This window comes from Cryptosporidium muris, genomic scaffold (assembly GCF_000006515.1).
Source record: "Cryptosporidium muris RN66 scf_1106632373425 genomic scaffold, whole genome shotgun sequence".
Taxonomy (NCBI): domain Eukaryota; phylum Apicomplexa; class Conoidasida; order Eucoccidiorida; family Cryptosporidiidae; genus Cryptosporidium; species Cryptosporidium muris.
Window position 1 is genome coordinate 335974 of NW_002196577.1, and position 18446 is coordinate 354419.

At 28.7% G+C, this 18446-nt stretch overlaps 7 protein-coding genes across 7 annotated transcripts, besides 14 other annotated features; 4 read left to right on the forward strand and 3 right to left on the reverse strand.

Moving 5' to 3' along the window:
- The first annotated feature begins 555 nt into the window (after positions 1 to 555).
- Positions 556 to 579: a sequence feature (AT_rich).
- Positions 580 to 609: 30 nt separating this feature from the next.
- Positions 610 to 632: a sequence feature (AT_rich).
- A 516-nt stretch (positions 633 to 1148) lies between these two features.
- Positions 1149 to 1169: a sequence feature (AT_rich).
- A 1013-nt stretch (positions 1170 to 2182) lies between these two features.
- Positions 2183 to 2205: a sequence feature (AT_rich).
- Positions 2206 to 2239: 34 nt separating this feature from the next.
- Positions 2240 to 2278: a sequence feature (AT_rich).
- A 166-nt stretch (positions 2279 to 2444) lies between these two features.
- Positions 2445 to 2496: a sequence feature (AT_rich).
- A 208-nt stretch (positions 2497 to 2704) lies between these two features.
- On the forward strand, positions 2705 to 4447 carry CMU_036700 (protein kinase domain-containing protein; the record flags this gene model as incomplete). Its single annotated transcript, XM_002141809.1, has 4 exons — positions 2705 to 2724; positions 2796 to 2975; positions 3070 to 4100; positions 4185 to 4447. 4 exons carry the CDS (start codon positions 2705 to 2707, stop codon positions 4445 to 4447), a joined length of 1494 nt encoding a protein of 497 aa, XP_002141845.1.
- Positions 2981 to 3057: a sequence feature (AT_rich).
- A 575-nt stretch (positions 4448 to 5022) lies between the features above and the next one.
- Positions 5023 to 5074: a sequence feature (AT_rich).
- A 514-nt stretch (positions 5075 to 5588) lies between these two features.
- Positions 5589 to 5652: a sequence feature (AT_rich).
- Positions 5653 to 5762: 110 nt separating this feature from the next.
- CMU_036710 (uncharacterized protein) lies at positions 5763 to 7406 on the reverse strand (the record flags this gene model as incomplete). The annotated part of the gene is made up of 1 exon (XM_002141810.1): positions 5763 to 7406. The coding sequence occupies one exon, from the start codon at positions 7404 to 7406 to the stop codon at positions 5763 to 5765; it is 1644 nt and encodes a 547-aa protein (XP_002141846.1).
- Positions 7407 to 7810: 404 nt separating this feature from the next.
- Positions 7811 to 8791, reverse strand: CMU_036720 (TPR repeat-containing protein; the record flags this gene model as incomplete). Its single annotated transcript, XM_002141811.1, has 1 exon — positions 7811 to 8791. One exon carries the CDS (start codon positions 8789 to 8791, stop codon positions 7811 to 7813), a length of 981 nt encoding a protein of 326 aa, XP_002141847.1.
- Positions 8792 to 8994: 203 nt separating this feature from the next.
- CMU_036730 (TBC domain-containing protein) lies at positions 8995 to 13296 on the forward strand (the record flags this gene model as incomplete). The annotated part of the gene is made up of 1 exon (XM_002141812.1): positions 8995 to 13296. The coding sequence occupies one exon, from the start codon at positions 8995 to 8997 to the stop codon at positions 13294 to 13296; it is 4302 nt and encodes a 1433-aa protein (XP_002141848.1).
- Positions 13297 to 13389: 93 nt separating this feature from the next.
- Positions 13390 to 13412: a sequence feature (AT_rich).
- Positions 13413 to 13751: 339 nt separating this feature from the next.
- Positions 13752 to 15096, reverse strand: CMU_036740 (guanine nucleotide-binding protein, putative). The gene has a single exon (XM_002141813.1). It carries the CDS (start codon positions 14951 to 14953, stop codon positions 14012 to 14014), a length of 942 nt encoding a protein of 313 aa, XP_002141849.1. The 5' UTR covers positions 14954 to 15096; the 3' UTR covers positions 13752 to 14011.
- A 161-nt stretch (positions 15097 to 15257) lies between these two features.
- Positions 15258 to 15300: a sequence feature (AT_rich).
- A 255-nt stretch (positions 15301 to 15555) lies between these two features.
- CMU_036750 (protein kinase domain-containing protein) lies at positions 15556 to 16985 on the forward strand (the record flags this gene model as incomplete). Its single annotated transcript, XM_002141814.1, has 7 exons — positions 15556 to 15613; positions 15742 to 15823; positions 15893 to 16260; positions 16344 to 16408; positions 16491 to 16545; positions 16596 to 16676; positions 16741 to 16985. The coding sequence occupies 7 exons, from the start codon at positions 15556 to 15558 to the stop codon at positions 16983 to 16985; spliced, it is 954 nt and encodes a 317-aa protein (XP_002141850.1).
- Positions 16293 to 16332: a microsatellite.
- A 17-nt stretch (positions 16986 to 17002) lies between the features above and the next one.
- Positions 17003 to 17039: a sequence feature (AT_rich).
- Positions 17040 to 17425: 386 nt separating this feature from the next.
- On the forward strand, positions 17426 to 18375 carry CMU_036760 (uncharacterized protein; the record flags this gene model as incomplete). The annotated part of the gene is made up of 2 exons (XM_002141815.1): positions 17426 to 17510; positions 17600 to 18375. The coding sequence occupies 2 exons, from the start codon at positions 17426 to 17428 to the stop codon at positions 18373 to 18375; spliced, it is 861 nt and encodes a 286-aa protein (XP_002141851.1).
- Positions 17539 to 17598: a sequence feature (AT_rich).
- Positions 18376 to 18446: the final 71 nt, after the last annotated feature.

Consider the following 18446-nt stretch of genomic DNA (forward strand, 5'->3'; position numbering starts at 1 on the left):
TAGCAGCTGAAAGATAAGGATATAAAAGTATTGCAGAATTAACTCCTCAATGACTTAACCTAAGTTATTTTAATGTAAAGCAAATAAGAAACACTAATCTAAATTGAAGTTACAAAAAGTAGGTAAATCTAGTAACCATTCAATAATGCAAAAAAAAATCCTATTTATAATTATTAGAGAAGAATGAGAATAGATATTACTAATTTAAGAGAAATGTTGTGTAACCTCAGGATTAATAAGAATTTGAAAATATTCCTTCATTATTTTCTTGACTTTTAAAGATACATAAACAAAAATATAAAGAGAATTGGAGGATAAGGGATATAGTTCATTGTAAACTAAACAAAAAGAAACCAAGTAGTTATTTTCTTTAAAAAAAGAAAGACAAAGGAATAAATTCTGCACAGTTTCATTCTTGAGTAGTCAATCAGCTGCGATAGATAGGTATACCTAATAAAGAATAGCTAGAGAAATTTGTCTAATAAATTCTAATTGTTTTTCTTTATTATTGCAATAAATATTTGTATAAAATTCCAATAAATAGCTAAATATTCCATAAATTTATTTTTATATTAATAAGTATTTCAATAAGTATATAGGAAATTCTGCAATTTTATATATAAATTAAATAAGGCCAATATATTAATTGAAATTTGATCTTATAAATTCAAAAGAATTATAACTGTTTTATTACATTTAAAAAAATTATGATATTACATAGATATTACAATATATCGCAGTTAATAATTTAGAACCATTTGAACAACATAGAACTAATATTTCGAAATCTTATATTTCCAGAATAGACTTACCAATATAGCTGTGGTTTATTTTATTAGAATACTTTTGATAGATCAAATTTCTAATAAATATTTGAGTATAATAAATCCTAAAAAATGCGCAATTTCACATAACCATAAAAAAAAACTTTCAGTTATAGAATAAAACCTGACAAAGTAGGAAATTTTGAAAAAGATTTAAAACATTTTACTCTATAAAACACTGATAAACTTCTTCAAAGAAATTTCAAATATATAAAATACCATTTGTTTTCAGTTATGAAGTCTTAAAATTAATTATTAAGCTATAATATATACTGTGGATTATTAGGTCTTGAAAAGAATTAGATTCAAAAATTAGAAACAACCAATATTTTTTATATTTTATTAGGAAGTAATAAAAATCTTCAAATCTCTCATACTGGTTTAAAAGTGGGTTTAGTTACACCAAATACAGTAACTAAGGTAACTACTATGACTACTATATATCTAATCCACTAGAAACTTAGCTCCTTAGGCTTTCCCAAATTTTACTTTTCAATCACTTCATAAACAATCCATGATTTATCCATAATTTAATGACTATTTATTAAATATCTGGCAAATTCTTTCGAGATATTCCTTAGTAAGAATACAACTGTAATAAATAATATTATTACAAATAGATATTCTCAAACTACATATTTTAACTGACTAAAACTATAAATCTGAATAAGAATATTCACTGAAATCTCCACTTCAACACCTTCTTACCATAAACAAACTTTTGAGATAAAATCTTGTAAAAAAAAATTAGACACTTTTATAATATTTAAGATCAATAAAATACCTCAAAATAGTTATAAAACATACTTTACTTTCCAACCAGTTGATTACTAGAATTCACTTCTTTAATCTACTTACATAAGCTTCAGATTTGTATTATACCTAAATAAAAATTAAAGTCTTCTGTTTTATATTACAAGGCCATATAATATAGAAAAATTAAGATGATTTTATTAATAAAACTGCATCAGTATGCTAAATTTCCTAATTAATCATATTCAAAATTTTTATACTAGTAAAGTAAACCATACTTAAAAGCTCATTATGTTTTCATTACTTTTTTTCTTTGCAAAATCTTCTCAGAATACTTTATTCTAAAATAGAAAACTTACAAAATCTAAATAATAAATTATTTTCATTTGTGTATAATATAGAGAAAGAGGGAATCTGATCTTCTATTTCGAGAGTAATCATCTTAATACTATTTTAAGATTGTATACAATATATAGATCTGAAACCGGGTAAATAAAGTAAAAATAATGGATATATAATATTCAATGGAGTATAATTTAAAGTTATTTGTAGACTTTTATTTTTGTCTCAAACTCCCGAATTTTAGTATTTTCTTTAATCCAATCTATTTTATAAATTTTATATTTAAGCGGTAATTATGATTTTGCATGCATGTACATGTGATAATAATATTAATCAAATTTTTAAAAATTCATTTTAAACTTGCATACTACATAAGTTTAAGGTTTTTAATATTACATAAATTGGTATTAAACTAAATCTTTTAGCAAATTATTTTTGTATTATTCCTTAAAATAAGTAATATTATTAAAGAGGATGATATATCCTAGGTATCACAATATTCTCCATTAATAAAAAAAACTTTGGAAAATTTAAAAATTTGCATATATATATTTTTTATATATTGAAATTTATAATAGTTAAGCAGTTTTTTTAGATAATACTAAATAATTTTCTTTATTTTTAGGTTTGGTAATTATTCTCGCGTCAGCGCGTGACATTAATAACCCAAAGGTTATAAGCATGCAAATTTGGTATGTGGTAGATATTTTGAGAATTAAAAGAAAATAAGAGGAAAATTTTAACTGAACTCTTGATGCTAATTAATAATTTTTTTAGCTATTCAAATGAATAATACTACTAGGAGGTGAGAAAAAGCTATGGCAATATTATTTAGTATTACTAGTGCAACAGCTTTTCACATTAGAAAATTTTTAGGACACCAAAGTTAAATTTATTGGACAATATAGATACACTAAAACATAGTGTTGAGCTAAATAAGGCAGTAATAGAAACTCAATATATACAAAGGTACAATCTTCAAAGTGGGTCTCAAGGAAACAAACAAAGAAATGATGGAGCTAAGAATGATCCTATTACTTGTGACTTGAGATTAATGTAAGTATTATAAATTTAAGTAGTTTTATATTGAAATATATATAATAAAATTGATATCTAAATAAATATTAATATTATATTACTTTGGTTACAGGAGAAAAAGAATATCTATAAAAGATTTTAATATTCTACGTCCAATAGGAGCAGGAGCTTTTGGGGTCATTAGATTAGCTCAATGTAAATATACATCAAAAGTATATGCACTTAAGCAAATGAGAAAAAGTATTATTCGTACAAAAAATCAGCTAGAAAGAATATATAGTGAAAGAGCTTTATTAGTACAAAATGCATCTGACTATGTAGTGAGGTTATTCTATACATTCCAAGATGATAAACATCTTTATCAAGTAATGGAGTATCTTCCTGGAGGTGATTTAATGTCATATCTAATAAAATTAGACAAATTTAGTGAAGAAGATACTAAATTTTATATGGCTGAGTTAGTCCATGCAGTCGATTTAGTTCACCAACTGGGATTTGTACATAGAGATGTCAAACCTGATAATATAGTATTAGATTCTAATGGTCATCTAAAATTATTAGATTTTGGGCTTTGTAAATTTGCTCCAACAATTGAAGAAGTGAACTCGAATTCTAAGAGCTATAGCCATTTTCATAACTTAAGAAGAAATAGTGCACCTGATAGCCTAAAACTAGAGGATATAAAGAAAGAAAGAAGAAGGGAAGAGACTGTAGCAGGATCATCATGTAGCAAAGAAAATAAGAATTCCGAAAATGTTGGGGAAAATAATTATTCCAATGCAACTAATAAATCAAATGGAAAATTGGAGCATCCAGGTAGAAAAACATTACATTCAACTGTTGGAACTCCCCAATATATGGCCCCTGAGATATTTTTAAGACAAGGATATTCTAACTTAGTAGATTGGTGGAGTGTTGGTATTTTAATGTATGAATGCTTGTATGGAGGTGTTCCATTTAATGATGATACACATAATCCTATTAAAGTTGCAATAAAGGTTATGCAATGGGAGAAACTCTTGCTATTACCTCATCCTTGCAGACAAATATCTCCAGAAGCTTTAGATTTACTGAGAAATCTACTTTGTCATCAATCAAAAAGATTTAATGGAGAGCAAATAAAGAAGCATCCTTTTTTTAAAGGTAAGTTTTCGAATTTACTATGAGAAATTTATATTGCATAAATTTATGGGCAGATTTAAAATAAATGTACTTTATTTCATTTAGGTATTGATTGGAACCAGTTGAGGCAATTACCAGCTCCATTTAAAAAAATTATATCAATTGAAAACCAAAATGTTCCAAAAAGTGAAGGTACTACTAATAAAAGGCAAGATATAGTTATAGAAGAGTCCCCTACAACCTCAAAATTTGGTGTTCAAGGTTCTTCTTTAGTCGACTTAAATTTTTTAGATTACACATATAGAAATACTGATAGAAGATATACTTCTATATCTTTAAGCGAAACGATTAAACTAGTTCGTGGGTGACGCAATAGAATTATTTATAATTTTGCCTTAATCAATTACTAGTTAGACCTATAAAGAAATTATTTAAATATATTACTAGTATTTTAGTGGAGTTTGTAAGCTTAAAAAAGAACTTTTCTGGTTTAATTTCTGGATATAGTTGTGATAATACTATTACTATTGATCATGTATCTCTGTATCTCTGAAGATTTATCTTAATTCCAAAAACAGAAAAAAACAAAAGTTATGGTTGCATGGAAGAGGAATATTAAATGTCATATTGCTGAAATTAGTAATTCTTCTATTATATCAAAGTACTAATATTAATAATCTATATTGGAGTGTTTAAGAAACAAATAATATTGTTTTACATTGAGTTAAAGTGTAATTTTTTTAATATGCAAAGTAAAATCAAGATTACATATTATTTATCCTTATTATCATTTAAGTATTACAAACATTATATACAGGATAATCAAACTGTTCAGATTTAAATTTTTGAACAAGTTTGAACTTACAAGTTTATAAAGTTAAACTCTATAAACTTATATACTTAAGGACTGTAATTAAATCAATATTAAAGTAACTCTGAATTGAATATAAAATTTTAAAATTGCCAAATATATTTTATTTAAATGATATTTTTATGCATTGGCTATTGCAACATAATATTCTGCTATCATATAACCCAACAGAAATAATTTTGGAAATAATATGAGCAGACTTCGGGTTCTAAATATTATAAATAAGTTATCTACAATACTTAATCTACTATAACAGTATAGTTTCTAAAAGGGTTATTGCAACTTTTATTTTTAATCTTTAGAGCTTTTCTACAAGCTCCCTTACCTAAAGTAACTCACATTATTACACTACATATTTGAATAATATAAGCAGCCTGAGGAAATTTTTTATAAACAGAAGATTAGAATAATAAATTTAAAGTATCCTAAATGTATACCTTATAATAAAATGTTCAGATTATAAAATAATTTGCTTGGATAATACAAATAATGATCTTGTATAATAATTATTTCGAGGAAATAGATATTATGAGAGCTACAGTTAGTATAAACTTTAATGCTAATTTGCAAGTTAAGGCTTATAGTATGTAGTTGTAAGGTAGGAAATAGCTGACATAAATCTTACAATAATTTTTACCTTTTTAAAAGATTTATATATTCCAAATTAATATTATTTATAGAGTATTTATATTATAAAAAATACAGTAAGACTACTTACTAAAGTACAATTTATTAAAAAGGCGAGTATATAAATTTATAAATCACTATGAAGACTATAGTTTATGTATGAACTTGTAAGACTATTAAAAACCTCAGTTACTAGTATTATTGAAATTGACAAGAGGATCACCTTTGAAAATTTTTGCCATTAAATCCTTATTATCTAGTGTTGAAGAGTCTGTAAGTGCAATCATTGTAAGTAGTTCAGACCAATCATCCTCAGAAGATCCTGATAATAATGAAATTATCTGGCTCTCAGGTTCTTCTTTATGAGATTCAAATTCATCTAAAGGTGATAATACACTAGAATTTGTAGATAGTGATCCTGAGTCCGTTTCATAAGTACTATTATCCATTATTTGATACTTTATATCTAAATCTTTCCTAGTTTTGATTATATCTTGACATGGTATATCATTTAAATTCCAATATTTTGAGTCAACTATTAACAAAGGGACAGTATAACCTGGAGGTAATAGATAACTTTCTCTTCTTAAAACTTTTTCATGTATTGACTTTGCAATATCTAATGGAAGTATTATCTTATTTGGTAATCTTATCTCAACATCATTTCTACTAATCCTTCTCTTAGTACATGTTACTCTGAAACATGAGTAATATCCCAAACTTAGTAAGCTGTCCAAAATTAATGGTTCAGTATATGCTCTTCCCCTTATAAGATCCACAATTTTCTCAGTGAAAGGATGTTTTTTTTTATTCTTATTTGAGCCATCACTTTTCTTAATTTCACATATATGGCCCTTCTTAGCCAATTCAGAAGTATTGATATCAGTTTCGGATATATTATCAGTTACTTCAGTATAACATGATGCAACTTCATTATTAGATGATAAGTAAATATGATTACTTCCACTTTTTGTACTAAAAGATATCTCAGAATATTTAGATCTTGACCCTGTATTTTGTCCTTCACTAGTGTCATAAAATGACTCTGAGTAAATATCCTTAACAGATATATTTTGAGCAACAATCTTAAATCCAATATGATTTTTTAGAAGAGTCTTCATAGCTTTTTCAGGATTTTTTTTCATTTCTGGTTGGTTAACAGCAATAATTTTTGATAGACGGATAGCATTAGGTCTACCGGTTAATGAGTAACCCAGTCTTTTCATATTAGTTGGAATTTTACGCCCAAAATCATGTCTTCTTGTTCTATCTAGTGATTCTTCAAGGTTTTCATAACACATTGGAAATGTTGATTCAGGAGTTGTTTCTAGCAAAGCTGTGAAGTCCCAATTCCTATATACACCAATATTATACAAAGTCCATTCAATTTCTGCTATACCATTAGAACACATAGAGGCATTAACACCATTTACTTGGTGCCAATCAACCAATACACTAAATAAGCCTTCAGAGCCTTTTCTTTTATTGTTTACTACATTTTCAGATTTTGTTAGCCTGCTCTTCTTACTGGAATGTGCCAAGACTTTCTGAGATTTGCCATAAAATAGAGTTATAGTAGTTTCCCTTTCATTGTCCACAAAATTATTTGTAAATATATGATAGCAGACTGCAGATGGATCACTTTTCCTTTCTAGAATTTCAAAATTGCATTTTTTACAAGATATATAAGATCCACATACAGGTTCTTCTGGAGGTTTATATGTACTGTAGACTAGACCGTTATTGCATATTCTTCTACATTGCTCTTGACTGTTAATGTCATTATTTCTAGTATATCCAATATAACCAAGAGTTGAATCGAACAGCATAAGATTACAAAAAAGTAAAATATAACAAACTATATTCATTGTGACCAATTTACTTAGTCAAAATGATCATTTCAGGTTATTCTATTAAAAGTATAATATTAATAAGTACTTCCTATTTATATAGTGGTATCTAGTTAGACTAATCTGCAGAAAAGAAAACGTGAACCAGATACCGGTAGAAAAGGTACCCGACTTCCTACCGGTATATATGTGGCAGGCGCCAGTAGGATTTATCATAAATTTACTTGTACTAACTTAAATCTAAAAAGAGGTTTGAAAATAGAAATTTTGATGTAGAAAATTACGAAATAATAGAAAGTTCTAAATTGATATTCTTTTAAAAAATTTACTTTCATCAATATTGATGTAAATAATTTCACAAATTTTGATTACTTCCTGTTGCATTATCCCATTCTAAGAATACCAGCAGCCATTAACTTTTGAATGCCACTGGCAATCTTGGGATCTTGTATAACTTGGGTTAATGCAGCGGGATTTTGTTTTATCTGTTCCAAAATCATTCTGAATTGAGGATCAACAAGTAAAGATTGAATTTCAGGATCAGCCAAGGCATGGGATACCTGCTCTTCATCTATTTGATCAGAAGAAGAAACTTGTTGAATCTTCATCAAAGTATTCTGAAGTCCATCATTACATTCTTTATTTTTTGGGTCACACTTAAGACCTTCTTGATAAGCCTGAACAGCTTTATGATATTCCTTTAAGAAATAGTGAATATTTCCCTTTCTAGACCAAGCTTTTGTAAACTTTGGGTCTATATCTAAAGCTTTCTGGATGTCTATCAGAGCAGAAGGGTATTCCAATAATTGCATGTAACATGCTGACCTATTACTATACAATCTAGAATCATTTGGATTACGTTTAATAGCTTCATCATATTCCTTTTTAGCACCTGGGTAGTCCTTAGCTTTAAACAGATCATTTCCTTTTAGGCGATGTTCTTCAGCAATATCAGGATTAATGTACGACTCTCGTTCAGCTTTCTCAATTAATCGCTCCAATTCCTTCAAAGAAGTCCTTGTATGGCGATTATTATCTTCTACTAAACTTTTCTCGTACATTTCTTTAGCTTTTTGCAATTCATTCATCTTAATATAGCAAGATGCCATCCTATTAAAAGTCTTTGCTACTTTGCTATAGTCAGCTTTGACTTCATATCTAATATCAAGAGCTCTCTGACAGACCTCAAGACACTTGTTATATTCGCCCATTTCTAAATATACTGCTCCCTTATTTGTGAGGTATGTTATTTCAGTAGGATCTAACTCTATAGCCTTGTCATATTCTGCCAAAGCTTCCTCAAACTTATGTTGTTTATATAATTCATTACCCTTAGTTTTATGAAACTCAGCTTGGCTACTCATTTCTTTAGTAAGTAGATATTAGTATATGTTTATGTAACTAATTCACTAACTTTTTGGAAGTTAACCATAAAGGACGCTTAAGTACAATAGACAACCTTGAGGCGGTAAATGAATGATCTTAAACTTCTAAACAGGTGTTTAGTATTCTAATTTTTAGCTAACTTTTATAAATAGGTTAGTTACCTCGGTTATGGAGATACGAAATGACTGTTGATGACTCTTGGTCTGAAACTCAGATCAATGAAATTCAATGTGGAAGATCCAAGCTAGAAAATGTACTTGAATTACCTCAAAGAATAAAGGGATTTCAAACATCTGTAGAATCAGATGCAAATACGACTATAGTAGTAGATAACTTTGGACTCATAAATGTTCAGTCACCCTTTTCAAGGGTATACTATGATAATATTACGAGGGAGAATTTAAATGCAAATTTGTATAGTACACTGGGAGACATTTTAGAAGCGTGGTATCACTTAAGTACTCAAACGAATCTGCAAAATATGGCAATTTTGATGAAGAAGGTGAATATATATATAGGAAGGCAAGGGATGTGTAATTTATTACCCGTAAGTATTCAATTTCAACGTTTTTTAACAGGCTATGATAATCCTAAGATTGTACACCTACACTTTACGTACTTGAACTCTTGTCTTGCACTCTCAAGTGGTCCAATATCTTTTTCATCACTAATTACATTGGTATTTGGGAGTCAAGATAGTTCAATATCTCATGAATTGTATAGCTTGTCAATACATGATATTCAACCCTTATTATTAATGCTTTCATCTCATTATTTATCTATAAATTGGAATTTCGTCTATGAATCTATTCCAGGTTTATCGAGAATACAGAAAAATTATATAAATAGTTCACAAATACACAAAAATCAAGAAAACTTTAATTCAACAGAACTATACTCTCTGCATACTCCAAAATACTCTATACATTTGAGTTCTTATTGGATATTACGTGACTGCATCTTTTTGGTTTTTGCTCAAATATATCAAAATAGTGTTAAGAATTTTTATGATGATTTTTCAAAGACTCTTTGTAGTTTATTTAAGGATTTAACACATCAGAAGACACTTTTACTGGTAGGGCCTAAGCTATCTCATTTACCGAATACAAATAAATGTTTATATCCTGAAGAACAATGTTGTATTACTTCTACTATCCCTATATTAGAGGTCTTTATACAATTTCTCAAGTTATCTTTAGATTCAAATTCATTTATAAAATTAATTTTGGCTAGATTACTAGGTACACAAGCAGAAGAGGAAACTGAGGAGACTAAGCTCAATAAATTTAGTCGGAATACCAGAAATTTGCACTCTCTAGGAAGGTACCAAATCTCAGTTCTCAATATTTTACAGCAAGTACCTAGCTTTAATGATTGTATAAATTTTTTGACTAGAGGTAACGAGTTTTTATTGGTCTATCCATTGCCTTCACTGTTAAGAAGATTCAGATATTACATTCGAAATAGAAAGAAATTGAGATTGGAAAAAGAAAATATTCACACTAATTCTATGAATCAAAGTATTCAAGAGGATCTATTACGTGGTTATTTCCCTAGAGTTATGCTAAGATTGTCTCTTGATAAAGCAAATTTAGTTTGGGAATTTGTCTCGGATCAAACCCATAGGAATTCAAATATACTTGATACTAATAAATCCTCTAAAGGTTCTAGATGGTCTGATATCTGGTCTAAAATAGCTCGAAGAAGACTTGTAAAGCATAAGATTCCAATGGGAAATATCACATTTTCCTATATAGGGTATCCTGTCTTTCCAGACAACTTACCTTTACCTAGTCCATTTTCATCTTCATCATGTTTCTGCTGCAGTAGAAATAAACTGGATGAGACAACTCTTTTCTTTCGTACAATGACTATTCGATCAAAAGATACAACATTTAGATTTCTTTCAACAGATATTCCTACTTTATGTCTTAAGTTCTGGATTGCAACTATTGAACAGTTGTCCTTGTATGAAAAAGTAAAGAAATCTGTAGAACTTAAATTATCTTGTAAAGGGCCATTGGAATCATCTAAAAAAGACTGGAATAATAGAATTTTAGAAAATAAACAAATAGAAACATATTCAATTTTCAATAGAACCTATTCAAATTCAAATGCTGATTTAACACATAATTTAAATATAAATAGATTAACCTTTGAGCAAAATAGAGATGATTTCGAAGTATTAGCAAATATAGATAATGAGAAATTATCAAAATCTAAAAATTCAAGGGATTCTTTAAGTTACACTAGTACACTTCAAGATACCCAAAGTAATTTAAATGACCTAACTTCTAACTTTACAAATTTACAGGAGAAAAAAAGGAAATCTTTAGCTTTCTCCTTAGACTCTAATGCAAACTCTATAGATAGAGAACACCTTGCATGCCATAATATTCGAAATTCATCTGAATATTCAAAATTCCTGGATGAAGTCCAAAATTGGTCAAATTTATTGAGTACTTCTCAAGTAATACAGCGATGGTATGAAGATATCCTACCAAATTGGGGTGCACATTGGAACTGTGGTTCAATACCTGTTTCAATTCAAGATAAATCTACACATCTTCAATCCACAAATCGCATAAAATATTACCAAACTTATTTTAAATACTTTGTAAAGAGATATGTTAAAATATCTACGGGAGAAATTTCAATAGATCACTTGATGCAATGGTTCTTTGGGTTACACTGGTTAAATCAAAATACTAATCTCCATACTTTTGGAGTTAGATCTAAAACTATGGGGTTAAAAACTTTGTCAAACTGGAAGGCTCAAATGAGTGACAATCACCATGCCAGTAATTCCTGGCATTATTTCTTGTATAATACAATTGGCAATATGTATCCTTTATATTCTCTACCTATAGTTGACCGTGGAGTTCGTTTTGATGCTCCTAACTCACTTTTACTAATAAATTTATGGAATATAGGTATTCCGTGGAATTTAAGACATAAGATCTGGCCTATTGCTCTCAATGACTACAGAAAGATAACTCCAGAACTATTTTATATTTGGCACTTAGAAGCTATCTTTAATTTAAAGGATGCAAAAGGTGATAATAGGATAGCCAGTATATTAATGAGATATGCCGTGGAAATACATAATATATTTTACAAACATTATGACGAGGAAACTTGGTATTCTACTTCCTCTTTTGCTTGGCTCTTTTGTAAAACTTGTGGATTTGGTCAACATTGGGATGGCATATTAGAATGTGATGATCAAATAAATACAAATACTTTAATTGAAAGCGAGGAATACTTTATAAGCCGCGATTTTGTATCAGTGGTTGGCTTGAATACTGAAAATCGTAATTCAGTAGAGCTTGGTAATAAGAACTTTTTTAAAGATGTAGATACTCAAACTTCAAGAGTAGACAACTCAAAAATCTTTCCTGGTACCCACTTTATATCTACAAATGCTCCAACTCCATCTGGTCCTTCTATTGGATTTTCTTCACTCGAGACTTTAACATTAACTAGATTTATCCAATCACATGGAACTCCTCGAATGAGCAACCTGGAAACAAGTATAACTAATTCTACTGATGCAGATGTCAAAGTCCACTCATTTCTTGATGAAAATCCTTTAAAACAAACATGTACTATTGCAAAAGGTATTTTAGATATATTAGGAGCCTTGTTAGCCCATTCACCAAATTTAGGATTTCAGCCAAACCTGATCAAGTATATAGCAATACTTTTCATCTATATGGATACTCCAAATGTCTTTAAATGTATTTTGAATTTAATGGGATCTAATAGTTATCTTATTGGATCACAAAGTATCTACTGTCATTCAAATGAGCAAGAAAATACATCTAAAAATCCTCAACCCTACGTAGAAAACCTATCAACTAATGCTGATTATATACATACCTACAAATCTATGAGTTGCTTTACTTCTAGGACAGATACAGAATGGTTACTAATTTGCCATACATTCCAGAGTTGCGTCTATGTAACATTCCCCCAATTGTATCAACATCTAATTTACACACTCGATATACCGTTTGAAAGCTTTGTCATTACCTGGTTTCGATCAATCTTTATGGATATTCTTCCGTTATCTACAGTTCTAGTAGTCTGGGACAATTTCTTACTTTTTGGTCTTCCCTTTCTATTTCAAACTGGACTTACTATTTTAAAAGTTAATCAGGCAGAAATTTTGAGATGTAGTAATTCATTACATGCACTTCATGCATTATTATGTGTATCTAAAGACAGATTCAAAATAAACCCCCAAGTTTTTGTAGAAGCTCTAAATCAAGTAAGAAGAATATGTGATATTTCCTATATATTATCTATAATTTCGCAGTTCAACTTACTGGAACAAAAACGATGGATTTTAAAAACTCAGCAAGCTATAAAGTCTTACTTGGTAAACAGTGGACTATATGGTACTTCTACTCCAAGCACCCCTAGGCAAAAAAATACATTTAAGACGTCAAATAATGAAACTATAAATCTTAACACATAATGTATAAAATTTTATGATACAAAATCAAATAACAATGACTCATGTTAACTCAATAGACAATAGAATTATATTTTCCACAATATACTGGCAACCTTTTATATAAATAAAATTAATATCTTAATGCTTAAAGTGACTTTAAATTGAATTCTTGCTAAAAATTCTTAATAATGTTCACCTTTGTACATGCATCATTATTATTGCTTAATTAGCTTGTATTAAAGTGTCTTTAGCATATAAATACTTCTATTTTTGAGATAAATCCATAAATCGTGCATAATAATCTAAGTATGTAGTATTATCATGATCTATTTATATATTAATAGTGATAATTTCTTTAGATATCTTCAAACCAGTTCTACTCCTGCCACTCTACATAAAGCTTCTAATAAACTACTAAGTATCTACAACATATTCCGAATAATACCATATTAATGGCTAAAAATGTAATATCTATTATTTAGCTACAAGAATCAAAGTACACCGTACTTAATATTAGTTATTGAGGGACAGATAACTGTAGTGATAATAATTATTGTCACTTATTTCTCTTTGTATTAACTAGAAATATAACTAAATTACCCTAGCAAATAAACTTTAAATTTATCATCTAAACCTATAGTTAAAAGTATATCCTCTACAAGTACTCATTTTAATCAACAGTTAAGAAGACAAGCCTAAATGTCTAATGTTTCAATAATCAAATTACCTAAATAATTCAATTTTTAACTTTATAAACATAGATATTTGAATCGGTAGAACCAGCAAATAGTGTCTTGCCATCATTAGACCATGTTAAAGAAACGCACCAAGGTAGTCCGTTCTTAATTGGTACTGGCGGAGTAAACTCTGCTACTGGAAGTTTGTGTTCTAACTCCCAAATCCTAATACATTTATCAGTAGCAGCGCATAACCAATAATTACATGGTGAGAAACACAATGAATTGATAGAGTGGCTCGCATCCAAAGAATACAAGTGTTTCCCCTCATTTACATCCCATAACATCACAACTCCATCTTTGCCACCAGAAGCACATAGTGAACCATCTGGAGCAATTGTGACTGTATATAATACAGAGGAGTGGCCAACTAGGTTGCATGTAAGCTTGAAATCTGAATTCCATACTTTTACAATTTTATCCCAACCACATGAGACAAACAATGGCTGACTTGTTGATGGTGAAAAGCGTAAGCATGATACCCAATCATTATGTTGACCATCTACCAGTGTATACATACAAACTCCCATTGCATTCCAAACCTTTATACTGTGATCACGTGATCCAGATATAATTTGTCTATTATCTGGAGAGAGTGCAACAGAAAAAACATCTGATTTATGTCCAACAAAGTTGCGTACAGACTTCCCAGCATTTACATCAAATAATCTCAGCGTCTTATCACAAGATCCAGATACTACATAAGATCCATCGCTTGAAACAGCTACATCATTAACAGCCTGATTGTGACCGACTAGGCGAGTTTTTGCATATCCAACAGATTGATGTTCACCCTTCACATCAGCCAAATTCCATACTAGCACACTTTTGTCACGGCTTGCAGATACCACAATATCTGCATTATCTGGAGGAGCTGCTATAGATGTAACCCAATCAGAGTGACCTACCAAGCATCCCAAATATTCCATAGAGTTGTCCATGTTGTCGGTTTCTCTTTTCAAATGCTGCAAACAAAAAATATATTAACTGTCTAGGGACTTACTATAGTTCAAAATATTTGATCTCAATGACAGCTATTAAGACTGTTAGACGTGTCTTTTCTTATTAGCTAAGCTCTAGTTTCTGGGAGACAGTCTATGGTTAACCTTTACAAACTTGGAGGCCTCAAAGTAGTTGTAGGTGTCTCTAATAAGTAAAAAGGGTATATTTAGCGCCTATTTTCCCGCATAAAGCGGGGAAAATAAAAAGTTTCTTATATTTTCAGAGTACAATTAGCTTGTATGCTAATTTTAACAATTTTAGATATGTAATATTTTAATTAATATATGAATGGAATATTCCCTAAAAATTATGTATATGATATAAATTGTAGCTTGTATTTTGTAGGGGTATTTTCGAAAATTCGTGGTTCTACTACTTATATAATTAATTACATGCAAGTGCCGGTATAGGTGCATGCACTATTGCTACAGTTGTTAAATATTAACAAAGAGTATCCTAATAATTCTAGTAAACATATATACTATCTGTAATATTAAAAATCTTTACCTAAATACAATATCAGAGTAGTAAATAGTAGCAGATGACAAGGGCTAATTGCAAGTATTCACTAGTTAAGGAGATAGGGAGTGGCACATTTGGTAAGTTTTAATTTAGCATTTTTATCATAAAACTATCTTCTAAGCATTATAAATTATTTCACTTTGGAAACTAAAATGTCTATATTTAAAAATACCAATTTCCAATATTTATCTTTATTCTCAACTAGGTCGTGTATGGATGGCAAAAGATCTGATTTCAGGTGAACTAGTTGCAATTAAAAGACGTCCTAAATGGCAAAGTGCAATTAGGTAAGTGATAAAATTACATATAACTGTTTAATTGGATATTTTAAAAAGTTTTTTATCGTTAATTATTAGTCGTGAAGTTGAAGCTATGGAGAGTATTAAAGGCGAAGAAGGTATTGTTAGTATAACTCATTGTTTCTATAGTATGACTAAAGGAGGAATAATTATGCAGAATATTGTTATGCCACTAATGAATAAGAGTTTAGGAACTTTCATCCGTGATCAGCGTAGTATAAGGAGACGATATCCAACACACAGGTTACCTCCAAAATTGGTTAAAAGTATTGCATTCCAAATTGCAAAAGGATTACATAAATTGCATATTGCTGGTTATACTCATCGAGATTTTAAGCCAGACAATATTTTGTTATCTTATTCTAGTGAAGAAGATGATCCAACCAAAAGTGGGTCTGATGTTATTGTCAAAATTTGTGATCTTGGTAAGTTATTGGTGTATTTTTAAACAAATATCTTTTATTTATTTATTTTTTTTTTTTTTTTTTTTTTTTTTTATCAAATATAGGCTCATCAAAGAAGCTAGTATCTAATAATATACATATGCCATATGTAGTCAGCAGATTTTATAGAGTAAGTCTATTTATTTAATACTTTTGTAAATTTACTAAAGGGTACACTGAATTTTCAACTATATTATATTTTATTATTTCAGGCACCTGAATTACTTTTTGGGAGCTGCATTTATAATGAAAAAATAGATATATGGGGTAAGTTAATCTTGAATAAATTTTTACCTTGAATACTGATTCTATATTAGAAAATATTTTATTTGATTGTATATACGTAGCTATTGGGTGTATATTTGCAGAATTACTCAGTTTAGATCCAATTTTTGTAGGTAAGTAAAGCTTAATATTATTTGGTTATCTACATTATATTTTGATTTAAAATATTTTCATTAGGCCGTTGTCCAGAAAAATCTCAAATAAGAGCAAACTCAGGTCGTCAAGGACTCGATGAACCATATCAGATAATGAAAATTATTGAGATATTGGGTGCACCTACAATAGAAGATTTTGAATCTATTAATAAAATGATTCCAAAAGTCATAAAATCACAACATTCTGATTTATCTTTTTTACGGAAAATTCAAGTATCTCCATTATCATGGAGTAATATACTCGATGGCTTTTATTGTGAAGAGTAGGTCCTTAATTCAATACCTAAAAATATAAAAATACTATTCATTTATTAATTTATAGAGAGAAGCCTTTAATTAATATTATTAGCGCATGTATTCAATGGAATCCTCAAAAACGTCCTACTGTAAGTTCCGAAGATTATTTATACAAGTATTATTATATATATACTCACTATTCCTGTATCTTCTAGTCATTAGAAATTCTTCAAAGTGAGTATTTCAATTGATATATTTATTAGAATAAAGGTAAAACAATAATTAATAAAGCTGAGATGTAATTTTGATTTATGACCTGTTGCATGCAAAATTATTACCTTGTATGTCGAGAGAAGCTATTGTGGGGATTATCACTATATTAGTAACATTCATTTTTCTAAGAAATTATTTTCAGGAAATATGGATATAGATTAAAGATTATGCAGCTCAAATAGAAGAAATTATAGAATATGTATAATTATAAGAATAAGGATAAAGATAATAATATACTGTCAATTCTTGGAGAATCAAGTCATTCCAGAAGAGTACAATTGTGTAAGTAAAAATAATGTCTTAATCTGGCATTAATATTAATATATTTTAAATATTTAAATTAATAAATAATATATATTTTTGATAATTAGACCAAATTCGACGTAGTATTGCTGAGGCTACATTAAGACTAAATAAATTGATGAATATACATAACAATGCAGAAATTGTTGAATTGTCAAATATGATAAATCAAGAAGCTAAAAAATATGAAGCTAATAAAAAAGCTAATGATGAATTCAAAAAAGTTGAAGATATTCTTGTGAGTGAAGTACAAAAGATAGGGAAGGAAGTAGACGACTTGAAAATTGAATATGAAGAACTTAAAAAGTTACATAATTCACAGCAGATTGAAAGTAAAAAACTTCAAAATAAAATAAAGGTATTGAAGAAGCGTTACAGTGATATGGAAAAGCAGAAAGAAGATTTAAGTAGTACTATATTGAAGGAAGAAGAGAAGATGAAAACTAAGGAAGCTGAAAATGAAAGCACTAGACGTAAAATTGAAGATATTGAGCTATCCATTATGATTGAAGATAAATGTTTGAAAGAAAAACAGGATGAACTAGAAAAGTTACAATTAGATCATATAAGATTAGAACAAGAGCAAAAAAGGTTACTTGGTTTAGCATTAGATGGTACGCATAGACTAAATAGTAAAACAAAAATTAAATCGCAAATAGAAAGTGATATACAGTTCCTATTAAGCAAAAATATAAATAAAGATAACTTTGAAGGTCATATAAATAAAGTATCAGATAGGAAATATGATGGAAGTAGTAGTGGTCATTTATATAATAAAAAACAAGCTCAATTACCAACTTTGAATTTCAGTACTAGGCGAGTAAATAGTTTAAAAAAAAAATAACTTAATGAAAAATGAGGATAAAAAAAGTTTTAAGGAATTAGGATAAGTATAGTTGACTAGTAGATCTTATT

Bases quoted from the DNA above. Each gene is read 5' to 3' on its own strand.
- CMU_036740 (XM_002141813.1), bottom strand. From the start codon at position 14,953: ATGGACAACTCTATGGAATATTTGGGATGCTTGGTAGGTCACTCTGAT.